At 64.5% G+C, this 11968-nt stretch overlaps 5 protein-coding genes across 5 annotated transcripts; 3 read left to right on the forward strand and 2 right to left on the reverse strand.

The window, feature by feature from the left end:
- Nucleotides 1–33: 33 nt before the first annotated feature.
- Nucleotides 34–3090, forward strand: GNL1 (G protein nucleolar 1 (putative)). The gene is made up of 11 exons (XM_062636776.1): nucleotides 34–147; nucleotides 283–537; nucleotides 680–864; nucleotides 943–1014; nucleotides 1108–1300; nucleotides 1384–1479; nucleotides 1645–1836; nucleotides 2038–2216; nucleotides 2296–2443; nucleotides 2526–2666; nucleotides 2818–3090. Exons 1-11 carry the CDS (start codon nucleotides 72–74, stop codon nucleotides 3027–3029), a joined length of 1749 nt encoding a protein of 582 aa, XP_062492760.1. The 5' UTR covers nucleotides 34–71; the 3' UTR covers nucleotides 3030–3090.
- A 26-nt stretch (nucleotides 3091–3116) lies between these two features.
- Nucleotides 3117–4482, reverse strand: RPP21 (ribonuclease P/MRP subunit p21). Its single transcript, XM_062636777.1, has 5 exons — nucleotides 4349–4482; nucleotides 3598–3689; nucleotides 3424–3506; nucleotides 3230–3331; nucleotides 3117–3156 (listed from the first exon to the last, which is right to left on the reverse strand). Exons 1-5 carry the CDS (start codon nucleotides 4457–4459, stop codon nucleotides 3143–3145), a joined length of 402 nt encoding a protein of 133 aa, XP_062492761.1. The 5' UTR covers nucleotides 4460–4482; the 3' UTR covers nucleotides 3117–3142.
- Nucleotides 4483–5776: 1294 nt separating this feature from the next.
- Nucleotides 5777–9037, forward strand: TRIM39 (tripartite motif containing 39). Its single transcript, XM_062636778.1, has 6 exons — nucleotides 5777–6198; nucleotides 6819–6914; nucleotides 6983–7213; nucleotides 7817–7839; nucleotides 7927–8048; nucleotides 8141–9037. Exons 1-6 carry the CDS (start codon nucleotides 5785–5787, stop codon nucleotides 8686–8688), a joined length of 1434 nt encoding a protein of 477 aa, XP_062492762.1. The 5' UTR covers nucleotides 5777–5784; the 3' UTR covers nucleotides 8689–9037.
- A 431-nt stretch (nucleotides 9038–9468) lies between these two features.
- On the forward strand, nucleotides 9469–10903 carry LOC134173080 (RING finger protein 39-like). Its single transcript, XM_062636779.1, has 2 exons — nucleotides 9469–9838; nucleotides 10762–10903. The coding sequence occupies exons 1-2, from the start codon at nucleotides 9522–9524 to the stop codon at nucleotides 10874–10876; spliced, it is 432 nt and encodes a 143-aa protein (XP_062492763.1). The 5' UTR covers nucleotides 9469–9521; the 3' UTR covers nucleotides 10877–10903.
- A 21-nt stretch (nucleotides 10904–10924) lies between these two features.
- On the reverse strand, nucleotides 10925–11702 carry PPP1R11 (protein phosphatase 1 regulatory inhibitor subunit 11; the record flags this gene model as incomplete). Its single annotated transcript, XM_062636762.1, is given in 3 exon segments — nucleotides 10925–11361; nucleotides 11364–11462; nucleotides 11566–11702. Coding segments are annotated over 3 exon segments (463 nt in total), but the record flags the coding sequence as incomplete, so codon positions are not given.
- Nucleotides 11703–11968: the final 266 nt, after the last annotated feature.

The raw sequence follows: 11968 nt of genomic DNA on the forward strand, positions 1-11968 counted from the left end.
GCAGCCATCGTGTTGCTTCTCCCCGCTGTGATTGGCTGAGGAAGGCCCCGCCCTTGACGTCACGTCCCGTCATGCCCCGCAAGCGGCCGTTCAGCGCCAAGAGGAAGAAGCAGCAGCTCCGCGACCGGCGGGAACGGAGGCGGGGCGGTGAGGGGGGAGAGGGGCCGGGGGGGAGCGGAGCGGGCTCCGGGAGGGGGGGAACGGGGCCTGGGGGGGGGTGAACGGGGTCCGGAGGGGGGGAACGGGGCCCGGCCCCCCCTGACCGTGGTTCCCCGCCCGCAGATGCCCCGGCCCCACCGGGCTCGGTCCCGGGCAGCCGCAGCGGGAGCCGGGAGCGCGGCAGCGATGCGGCCTGTGCTGAAGCCGGGGATCCGGTTCCCCCTCCCCGCCGCCATGACCCCGGCCGGTTCCGGCTGCAGCTGGGGGGGCCGCGGGCCGAGGCGCTGGCGCGGCGGCGGCGGCGGGCGCAGGAGGAGCTGGTGGAGCTGCTGCCCGAGAGCGCCCTGGAGCTGGACCCGGACCTCATCTACGGGCCCGGTGAGGGGCTGGGAGCACAGAGAGGGGGGCAAGGACAGTGGGCGGGGGGAGGTGTTCAGGGGTGAGGAGAGGCAGGGGACGCGGTCTGGGGGGGAAGGTCCCACGCGGAGGAGCCGGTGGGAGCCAGGTTTCCCGGTGCCAGGCCTGGACTTCCCCCGACGGCCGCCCTGGAGCTTCGCCATGAGCCCCGAGGAGCTGCGGGAGCGGGAGGAGGCAGCTTTCGGGGCCTTCCTGAGGGCCCTGCAGGAGAACCAGCGCCCCGCGGAGGGGGGCCCCGAGGGTGAGGATGATGGAGGGGACGTGGCCCCATTTGAGCACAACCTGGAGGTGAGCGGGGCACCCATGGGTGCTGGGGGGGGCACAGAGGTGTTATGAGTAACGGCGTCACAGTGTTCCCCTCTCTAGACATGGCGGCAGCTTTGGCGGGTGCTGGAGATGTCCGACGTTATCCTGCTCATCACTGATGCCCGGCACCCGGTGAGCAGGGGGGGAGCCCCCACACGTTTGGGGTGGGGCACCCCTGTATCCAGGCCCTGGTTCAGTACCGCTGTGTTTCCCCCTCCATGGCAGGCCCTGAACGTGCCCCCCGCGCTGGCCACCCACATCACCAGAGAGCTGGGCAAGGGGCTCATCCTCATCCTCAACAAAGTGGACCTCACGTCCCCCGCCGTGGCCACTGCCTGGAGCCACCTCCTGCGCCGCCGCTTCCCCACTGCCCGTGTTGTCCCCTTCACCTCTGCCCCCCGACGGGGCCCAGAGCCCGGTAGGGACCCAGTGTTTTGTGGGGGGGGTGACGGGGTGGCCAGGGTGTTCTCACACCCCCTTTTCTCTCTTGACCCCCTAAAGGGCTGCAGCGGAGGCAGAGGAGGGGAGGAGGCTGGAGCCGGGCCGTGGGACCCCGGCAGCTGCTGGAGGCCTGTGAGAGCATCGTGGGGGGAGAAGGTGAGCGGGGCACCCATGGGTGCTGGGTGCGGGGGGGAGAAAGGGGTGCGTGCACTTAGCCACCCATTTGATGGTGGTGAAGAGGTTCCCTATGTCCCATGGGTGCTGTTTGGGGTTTTCTTATGTCCCCTTGGGTGCTTCTCCATCCCCCCCGTTGCTTTGCAGTGGACCTGAGCAGCTGGCGAGCACGGCTGGACCGGGCGGAAGCGGCGGCGGCACGAGGGGAAGAGGAGGAGGAGGAAGAGGTGGGAGATGGCGGGGAGGAAGAGGAGGAGGACGGCGACGAGGACGGAGCCATGGTGGCCCCTCGGCAGTGGGAGCGCTACCGCCACGGCATCCTCACCCTGGGCTGCGTCGGTGAGGGGCGGGGCTTAATGGAGGTGGGCCAATGGGAGGGTGGCGTTCAGCCAGGGGGCGGGGTTAATGAGGGGGCGTGGCTTCATTTAGGATGCTCATAACGGGTGGAGCTTTGTCCTTAGAGAGGTTGATGGCGGTGGATGGGCTGGGGGCACTGATCCTGGAGGGGGGGGAGCCATGTCCTGATCCCCCTTCCCGCAGGGCTCCCCAACGCAGGCAAGTCGTCGGTGCTGAACGCCCTGGTGGGCCGCAGCGCCGTGAGCGTGTCCCGGGCCCCCGGCCGCACCCGCTACTTCCAGACCCATTTCCTCACCCCCCGCGTCCGCCTCTGCGACTGCCCCGGCCTCGTCTTCCCCTCCCGGGCCCCCCCAGCTCTGCAGGTGGGTCCCAGCCCCATTGCCCACCACTCACACTTGATTTCCCCCCGCCAAGTTAAGCCCTTTTTGTATTGCCCCCAAGGTCCTGGCTGGTGTCTACCCCATCTCCCAGCTGCAGGAGCCCTACTCTGCTGTGGGGTACTTGGCTTCTCGCCTCCCACTGCCACCTCTCCTCCAGCTGCGGCCCCCCAGTTCTGCAGGAGGCTGGACAGCCTGGGACATCTGTGAAGGTGGGTGACTTTTGGGGTGAATTAAGTAAAAATCGGGCTCGTTTCTTGTTGTTAATGAGGGTTTTTTGTGGTCTTTGCTCAGCATGGGCAGAGAAACGAGGCTACAAGACAGCAAAGGCAGCTCGGAACGATGTGTACCGGGCAGCCAACAGCATCCTAAGGCTGGCGGCTGACGGGCGACTCCGGCTCTGCCTGCGACCCCCTGGCTACGCTGCCCAGAAGGGTGAGTGCCCCCCAAAAACCCTCATGGGCGCTTCCGGGCTGGGGGGCAGTCTCAGCTAATGAGGGGCCTGGAATCAGGTTTTGGGGGGTGTTTTGTGGCTCCTGGGGCCAATCATGGTCTCTGTGTGTGTGTGTGTGTGTGTGTGCCCCAGACCTGTGGGAGCAGCACCCAGAGACGGCGGCGCTGGCGGCACTGCAGGAGCGGGGGGACCCGGGGGTCCAGGGCTCGGCCCCCCCTGAGGAGGGCTCAACCTCGGAGGAGGAAGAGTGTGACAGTGAGGAGGGGGCGGAGCTTGGGGAGGCCACGCCTCCCACCAGCACCGCGGCCAATCCCTTTGCTCTGCTGGGAGAGGATGAGTGTTAGCCCCGCCCCGTGCCGTGACGCTGATACCATATATGGAATAAAGGGAGGTTTATTTCTGCAACCGGTGTGTTCTGATTGGTCAGAGAGGTCGCCGCTCTGTTGCCAGGTAGGGTTCATTGGGGGGCTCCTGGGAGGTCACAGCAGCTGTTAGCCCCACCCACACCTTCCCTTATATGGATTTAACCCCGCCCCTCACTCACCTGGGGGCGTGGCCTGCTCCAGTGGGCGTGGCTCCGTGCAGAGGTAGCGCCGGTGGCGGCCGCAGCTCCGGCAGCGCAGCACCATGCGGGGCTGCCCCCGGCCTGCGGGATGGATCCGGGGGTGGGGGGGTCCAGGTCACCCCCATTCCCATCCACAGACCCCCACCACCACCAAGGGGTGCCCCCAGACCCACCTCGCAGGCGCAGGCAGCCCCCAGCACCGGGCAGCAGCAGAGAGCAGCAGCGGCGGCACACCGTGCGCTTCACCGAGGGGGCCCTGAGGGGTTGCCGGGGGGGGGGTCAGGGTCCCTGCTATGGGGCCCCTGCACCCTATAGGGTGCCCCCCCCACCCCTGTCCCGTTCCTCACAGGCGCAGGACGAGGCGGCGCGCGGTCCCTCGCTGGATGCTGCAGTAGAAGCGGGCGAGCGCAGGGCTGTGCGGGAGCACCCAGTGCGCGGCCTGCGGGGGGCAACACAGGGCTACGGCCCCCTCAACTGCTGCCCCATAGGGACCCCTCTTCTGCTCCATAGGGTGCACCATAGCCCCCCCCCCCACTGTGCCATAGAGCATCCCATATCCCCCCACACTCCACCATAGGGCTCCCCTTGTGCCCCACAGAGTACCCCATAGCCCCCCATCCACTGTCCCATAGGGCCCTCTCGTGCCCCATAGAGCACCCTGTAGGCCCCATCCACTGTCCCATAGGGCCCCTCTTGTGCCCCACTGAGCACCCCATAGCCCCTCTCCTGCCCTATAGAGCTCCCCATAGCCTCCCCCCCACTGCCCCATAGGGACCCCTCTTGTGCCCCATAGAGCACCCCGTAGCCCCCCTCACTGCCCCATAGGCCCCTCTTGTGCCCCATAGGGCACCCCCTAGGCCCCCCCGCCCCATGGGGCCCCTCTCGTGCCCTATAGAGCACCCCATAGCCCCACCCCACAGTCCCCTCTTCTGCCCCATAGAGCACCCCATAGCCCCCCCCCGCCCCATAGGGCACCTCTTGTGCCCCATAGAGCACCCCATAGTCCCCCCCTCGCCCCATAGGACACCTCTTGTGCCCCATAGAGCACCCCATAGCCCCCCTCCCGCCCCATAGGGCACCTCTCGGCCCCATGCCCACCTGGAACAGGAAGCTGAGTCGCTGCAGCACCTCGCGGTCCTTCACGGCCGCCGCCATCGCGCTCCCGATTGGACGCGCCCCCTCCCGGTGGGCGGGTATGACGCTCTCCATTGGCTGGCTTCGAGAAGGGGGCGGGTCTTCCACGCTCCTCTCGGCTGAGCGCGGGTGGGAGGGAGGGCCGGTGCTTCCGGCGCTGGGACAAAACGTCACTTCCGGCGCTGGGCCTGGCGTGGAGGGCAGCGGCGGTGAGTGGGGGCCGGGGGGGGGCCGGGACCCGCTATAGGGACCCCTATAGGGAACCCCGATAGGGACCTGCTATAGGAGAGCCCTACAGCGACCCCGCCATAGGGACCTGCTATAGGAGAGCCCTATAGGGAACCCCGATAGGGACCTGCTATAGGAGAGCCCTACAGCGACCCCGCCATAGGGACCTGCTGTAGGGACCTGCTATAGGAGAGCCATATAGGGAACCCCGATAGGGACCTGCTATAGGAGAGCCTTATAGGGAACCCCGATAGGGACCTGCTATAGGGACCTGCTATAGGAGAGCCCTATAGGGAACCCCGATAGGGACCTGCTATAGGAGAGCCTTATAGGGAACCCCGATAGGGACCTGCTATAGGAGAGCCCTATAGCGACCCCGCCATAGGGACCTGCTATAGGTAACTGCTATAGGAGAACCCTATAGCGACCCCGCCATAGGGACCTGCTATAGGGACCTGCTATAGGAGAGCCCTATAGTGACCCCACCATAGGGACCTGCTATAGGAGAACCCTACAGCGACCCCGCCATAGGGACCTGCTATAGGAGAGCCCTATAGCGACCCCGCCATAGGGACCTGCTATAGGAGAGCCCTATAGCGACCCTGCCATAGGGACCTGCTATAGGAGAGCCCTATAGCAACCCCGCCATAGGGACCTGCTATAGGGACCTGCTATAGGAGCCCCCTATAGTGACCCCGCCATAGGGACCTGCTATAGGAGCCCCCTATAGTGACCCCACCATAGGGACCTGCTATAGGAGCCCCCCGTAGCGACCCCACCATAGGAACCTGCTATAAGGATCCCCTATAGGTACCTTCCATAGGAGCCCCCTGTAGCGACCCCACCATAGAGACCTGCTATAGGCACCTGCTATAAGGATCCCCTATAGGGACTTGCTATAGGAGGTCCCTATAGTGAGCTCTCCATAGGGACCTTACTATAGGTACCCTCAGAATGCACCGGTGAAGATGATGTCATCACTTTGCCCAAACTGACATCATTCTCCCTCAAAATTCCTCTTTGGCGCCCACGTTTCCTGCTGGGCTCCCCACCACCACGTTTCCATTTTAACCGAATTCACCCATTTTCCCCCCAGAAAGCACCGGTGAAGATGACGTCGTCACCTCGCCCCCACTGATGCCGTTCCCCCCCCACACCCCAGAACCCCCACCATGTCCTGCTCCGACCCCTTGGAGACGCTGCGGGTGGAAGCCAGCTGCTCCGTGTGCCTCGAGTACCTGCGGGACCCCGTCCTCCTCGAGTGCGGGCACAACTTCTGCCGCGCCTGCATCACGCGCTGGTGGGCAGAGCTGGCGCGCGACTTCCCCTGCCCCGTCTGCCGCAAGACCTCTCGGCGCCGCGCCCTCCGCCCCAACCGACAGCTCGGCAACATGGTGGAGGCGGCGCGGCAGCTCCGCGGCACCAAGCGCAAGGCCCCCGACGGCGCCCGCTGCCAGACCCACGGACAGGCCCTGGCGCGCTTCTGCCGCGACGACCAAGCCCCCGTCTGCCTCCTCTGCCAGATCTCACACGCGCACCGGGCCCACGTCCTCGTGCCCCTCGAGGCGGCTGCCAGGGAGTACAAGGTGATGATGGGGGGGGGTGTTCTATTTTATCCAAATCCCTGTTTTCAACCCCAAATTCCCTCCCCGAGGCTGTTTCTGGAGTGGTTTTGGGCTCCATTTTGTCCCAATCCCCATTTTCAGCCCCAAATTCCCTCCCCGAGGCCGTTTCTGGAAGGGTTTTTGGTTCCATTTTGTCCCAATCCCGTTTTCAGCCTCTAATTCCCTCCCCGAGGCTGTTTCTGGAGGGGTTTTGTGATGCTGCTCATCCCAGTTTCATTTTCCAACCCCTCCTGATGGGACTGAGCCCCAAATTTCTTTCCTGCGGCTGCTTTTAGAGGGCACTTGGGATCCGGTTGGTTCCTGATTCCAGGTTGAGTGCCAGGGTTATCCAGGAAGGGCATTGCTCGCTCACTCGTCTCGGTAGAGAAGGGATTCAGGGATGGAGCAGGGATACAGGGATGGAGAAAGGACCCAGAGACAGAGCAGGGACTTGAGGATGGAGGAGGGATTCAGGGATGGAGAAGAGACTCAGGGATGGAGGAAGGGTTCAGGGATGGAGAAGGGCTTTGGGGCTGGGTTTGGGCTTTGGAGCAGGAGGATCCCACCCTATCCCATCCCATCCCACTTCTCTCCCTGGGCAGGAGAAGCTGCAGCGCTGCCTGGAGCCGCTGGAGCAGAAGCTGGAAGTGCTGAGCGGCTGCCACGCGCGCGAGGAGCAGAAGCCGGCCCAGCTGAAGGTGGGTGATGGCTGACGGGGGGGGACCCCGTCCGGGACCGGCTCCCGGTGCTGATCCCGTTATCCCAGAGGCTGGTGTCCGGGCGGCGGGACCGCATCGCTCAGGAGTTCGAGGAGCTGCGGGCGCTGCTGGCTCAGGAGGAGCAGCTGCTACTGCGGCGCCTGGAGGACGAGGAGCAGGAGATCCTGGAGCGGCTCCAGGCCAACCTGGAGCGCCTGGAAGAGCAGCGCCGTGGCCTCGCCGCCCTCGTATCCCAGCTCCAGGAGAAGTGCCTGCAGCCGGGAGCCGAGATGCTCCGGGTGAGCAGGGAACGGGGATGGAGTGGGGTGAGCCGTGGGGATGGGGTTGGCGCTGGTTTGGGGATGGTGTCCCTGTGGATGGGATTGGGTTTGGGGGTGGAATCGCTAAAAGGGGAAGGATTGATTTTGGGGATGGGATTCCTAGGGATAGGATTGGGTTTGGGGGGCAGGATCCTGGCAGACGGGGTTAGTTTTGGGGATGGGATAACTCTGGGGGGTAGGGTTGATTTTGGGAAGGGGATTCTTAGGGATGGGATTAGGTTTGGGGATGGGATCACCCCGGTGGCTAGGGTTGATTTTGGGAATGGGATTCCTAGGGATGGGATTAGTTTTGGGGATGGGATTGCCCCAGGGGGTAGGGTTGATTTTGGGAATGGGATTCCTAGGGATTGGTTGCTGGGGATAGGATAGTCTCCGGGGATGGGATTTGTTGTAGGGATGGATTGGGTTTAGGGACAGGATCCCAGGGGATGGGATTGGGAACTCTGGGGAGGGAATTGGCAGCAGGAATGGCATCATGGCTGGGGATAGGATTCCTAGAGCATGGATCTGGGGGGATCTATCCCACTAAACCCTCATTTTCCTCCTCCTTCTCCTGTTTAGGACATCAAGGACACTCTGGCCAGGTAAGAGCAATCCAGGCCTGCGTTTTGGGGCAGAAAAGCAGGATTTTGGGGCGTTTCGCTCAGCCGGAGCATCACACCTGCCCCCAGGTGCGAGGCAGCGGCGGCTCCCGTGGATGATCCCGTTTCCATTCCTATCGAGCTGGAGAAGAACTTCGGCAGCTTCCCGCGGCAGTACTTCACCCTGCGCAAGCTCACGCGGCACCTCCTCGGTGAGCCCCCCCCCATCCATCCATCCATCATCCCTGATTCCCCCCCCTTTATCCGCATCCCTCCCCTCCTAAACGCGGCCGTGGCCACGCAGGGGAGGTGACGCTGGATCCCGACACGGCTCATCCCAACCTGGTGTTATCGGAGGACCGGAAAAGCGTCCGCTTTGTGGAAGTGGGGCCGCGGGATGTGCCCGATTCCCCGCGGCGCTTCACCATCTACCCCTGCGTGCTGGCGGCGCAGGGCTTCACCTCCGGCAGGCACTACTGGGAGGTGGAAGTCGGGGATAAAACCCACTGGGCTTTGGGAGTGTGCAAGGATTCGGTGAGCAGGAAAGGGGAACTGACCCCCTTGCCGGAGGCGGGATACTGGCGCGTCCGGCTCTGGAATGGGGACAAGTACGCGGCCACCACCACCCCCTTCACGCCGCTGACGCTGCGGGTGAAGCCGAAGCGCGTCGGGGTCTTCCTGGATTACGAGGCTGGAAAAGTGGCCTTCTACAACGTGACCGATCGCTCCCACATCTACACCTTCACCGCCACCTTCACCGAGAAGGTCTGGCCCCTCTTCTATCCCGGGATCCGCGCCGGCAGGAAGAACGCGGCTCCGCTCGTCATCCGCTCGCCCACGGACTGGGAATGACAGGGATAGCTCCGGAGCGGTGAGGAGCTCCCGCTGGGATTCGGCTCTCCAAGGGCTGGCACAACTGGGGTCTGCGGCTCTCTGATGTCTGGGACCGCTGGGATGCACTGGTCCAGCACTACTGGGATTTGGCTCTCACATCTGGAACCACTGGGATGCGCTGATCCAGCACTACTGGGATTTGGCTCTTCAAGGTCTGGGATGCAGGGATCCACCCCTGCTGGGATTTGGCTCTATCTCACCGGCACCGGACTGGGTTTGGTTGGGGCAGCACCGGTGGCCTGTGGTGGGGGGGCAGGCATGTGGCAGAGCTGTGTCCCCATGTCCTCCTGTGTCCATCCATGTCCCATATCTCTGTTCCTCTGTCCTTTATGTCCACCCATGTCTCATATCCATGTCCCTCTGTCCATTTATGTCCATCCATGTCCCATATCTCTGTCAGTTTACGTCCATCCATGTCCCATATCTCTGTCCATTTATGTCTATCCATGTCCATTTATGTCCATCCATGTCCCATATCTCTCTCTGTTTATGTCCCATATCTCTCTCTGTTTATGTCCATCCATGTCCCATATCTCTTTCCATTTATGTCCCATATCTCTGTTTATGTCCATCCATGTCCCATGTCCACGTCCCTCTGCCCGTCCATGTCCCTTGTGTACCCCCATCTCCCTCCGTGCCCACCTCTCTCCCTACATCCTCCATACCCTCGTCTCCTTCCCGGACCCTCCTCCTGCACCTCCCTCCCTCCGTGTCCATGTCCATGTCCCACCTCCCGCCCCGCCCCGTCCCTCCCTCCCCGCTCACACCTCCCCGCTCCCGCACACGCTTCCATGGCCCCCTCGGTGCCGCCGGAGCGGGGCCCGCTGGCTCGCCTGGCCCGGGACACGCTGTGCCCGGCCTGCGGGCAGCCGCTGCGGGACCCGGTGCTGCTGCCCTGCAACCACAGCTGCTGCCGCCGCTGCCTCCGCACCGCCGGGACCCCCGCTCCCCCTCCCGGCCCCGGCGCCGCCCTCAGCTGCCCCCGGTGCCACCGCACCGCTGCCCCGCACCGGCTCCGCACCCCCGTGGCTTTGGCCGTGGAGACCCGCATCGCGCAGCGCCTGGCCCGGGGCACCCCCGCGGCCCCCCGGCGTCCCCAGAGCCGCAGGTGAGGGCAGGGGGGGCACTTGGGGGGCTGGGGAGGACCCAGTGCCAAGGGGGCACTTGGGGGGCTGGGGGGGGACCCAGTGCCAAGGGGGCACTTGGGCGCCTGGGGGGGGACGGACTCGGGGGTCCAGGAGGGACTTGGGGGGACCAAGGGGGCTGGGGGAACCCGTGGGTCAAGGGGAGGCTGGGGGGATCCAGTGCTCAGGGGCAATAGAGGGGAACTGGGGGCTGTGGGTCCAGGAGGGCCATGGGTCAAGGGGGGGCTTGCGGGGCTGTGAAGGAAGTGGGGGGATATGGGGGTGCCTGGAAGGAATGGGGGGAATTAAGGGGACCCAGGGGGTGACTTGGGGGGGTGAAGGGGAATTGGGGAACCCTAATGTTTTAAGTGGGTGCTGTGGAGTTGGGGGGGGTCTGGGTGTGCTGTGGGTGCCATTGGGGTGCGGGGGGGGGATGTGGGTGACATTAGGGTGCAGCGGGGGAGATCTGGGTGTGCTGTGAGTGCCATTGGGGTGGGGGGGGGATGTGGGTGCCATTGGGGTGCAAGGGGGGAGATCTGGGTGTGCTGTGGGTGCCATTGGGGTGCAGGGGGGGTGCTGTGGGTGCCTTTGGGGTGCGGGGGGAGATGTGGGTGTGCTGTGGGTGCCATTGGGGTGCAGAGGGGATGCTGTGGGTGCCTTTGGGGTGCAGGGGGGGGCCATGACCCCGTGCCCCATCCCTCACGTGCGGTGCGGTGCCGCAGGGGGGGGACACTCCCGCTCATTGAGTCCCGTGCCAGGCCCAGCCGGTCGGGTGACATTGCTGGGGGGTGACGCTTGTTTTGGTGGCTCCTGGTCCCTCCCATGGGGACACTCCCCGGCCCGGTGACACCCCAAAGGTGCCCCCCCCTTCCTGTCATTAACCCCCCCCATTCCCTTCTCCCCACAGCCTGGGGGCCCAGCTCCGAGCTGACGCCGCTGCCACCACCACCCCCGGCCCCCCACCCCCTAAGGAGCCACCTGAGGGTGGGGGGACCCACCCCAAGCCGTCCCCCCCCCATTGACACCCCAATAAACACCGTGCCCCCCCCCACCGAGCGCCACAGCAGCAGTCACAGCAGTGCCACCTTTAATGCCCACAGGTGCCATGTTGGGGGGGGGGAGCACCCCAAAACGCCCCCCCCAAACAGTGGGGTGCATGTGGGGGGTGGCAGTGTTGATTGGGGGGGGGGCTCAGGCAGTGATGGGAGGGGTTCAGGCAATGGTGGTTTGGGGAGGGGGGGCTCAGGCATTGTGGGGGTCAGGCATTGATCTGGGGGGAGTCAACCCCTGATGTGATGCTGGGGGATGGGGGGGTCCAGTCCAGAGTCAATATTTGATGGGGGGGGGGTATCCAGGAGCCTCCATAGGGGACTCCTCAGTGCTCCATAGGGGTTGGGGGCCCAGGGGGTTGTGCTTGGGGCCCCCCCGTGTCCCCCCCACGCTGCCTCTGCCCCCGTTTGTGTCCCCTGATGCAATGGAGGTGGCCGCAACCATCGTGCCCCACCCTGGCCGCCCCCCCGGCTGCTTCCTCCTCCTCTTCCTCCTCCTCCTCCTCGCTCTCGGTTGAGCTCTCCCCGAACGCTCGCGGCTTCTCATAGATGCAGCAGCCTGAGGTGCAAGGGGGGGGGCACACAAAAAAGGGGGTGTCAGGGGGGGCTCCCCAATGTCCGCGATGGGGAGGTGGGGGAGGCACGGGGGGGTCCCCACTCACACTTGGAGGAGCGGCGGCCCAGGTGCTCATTGTCCACGGTGTCACTGGACCACTCCACCTTCTTGTCCGGCTTCCGCTTGCGCAGCTTCAGGGTCAGGCTCCGGTTCTCCTTGGGGCGGGGGGGCACATGGGTGTCACTGTCACCACCCCCGCTATATGTTCTATTCCCCCCCCCTCTTTATAGCACATTTATGGCTCCTTGGGGGTTTTTAGACACCCCCTCTCGCAGCTATTTACCTACCATAGGATTTATACCTTTGGGTATTTATATTCCCCCCCTCCGTGGTATTTATACACCCTGGAGCTTATACCCCTTCCATATACTTATAGCCCCCCCGTATCCATATGCCCCTCATGTGTATAGATAAGTGCATGGACACTATCTTATAGCCCCTTATAGTCA

Source organism: Pezoporus occidentalis, unplaced genomic scaffold, assembly GCF_034315485.1.
Source record: "Pezoporus occidentalis ecotype Australia unplaced genomic scaffold, CSIRO_AGI_Poc_V1 ctg493, whole genome shotgun sequence".
Lineage (NCBI taxonomy): Eukaryota > Metazoa > Chordata > Aves > Psittaciformes > Psittacidae > Pezoporus > Pezoporus occidentalis.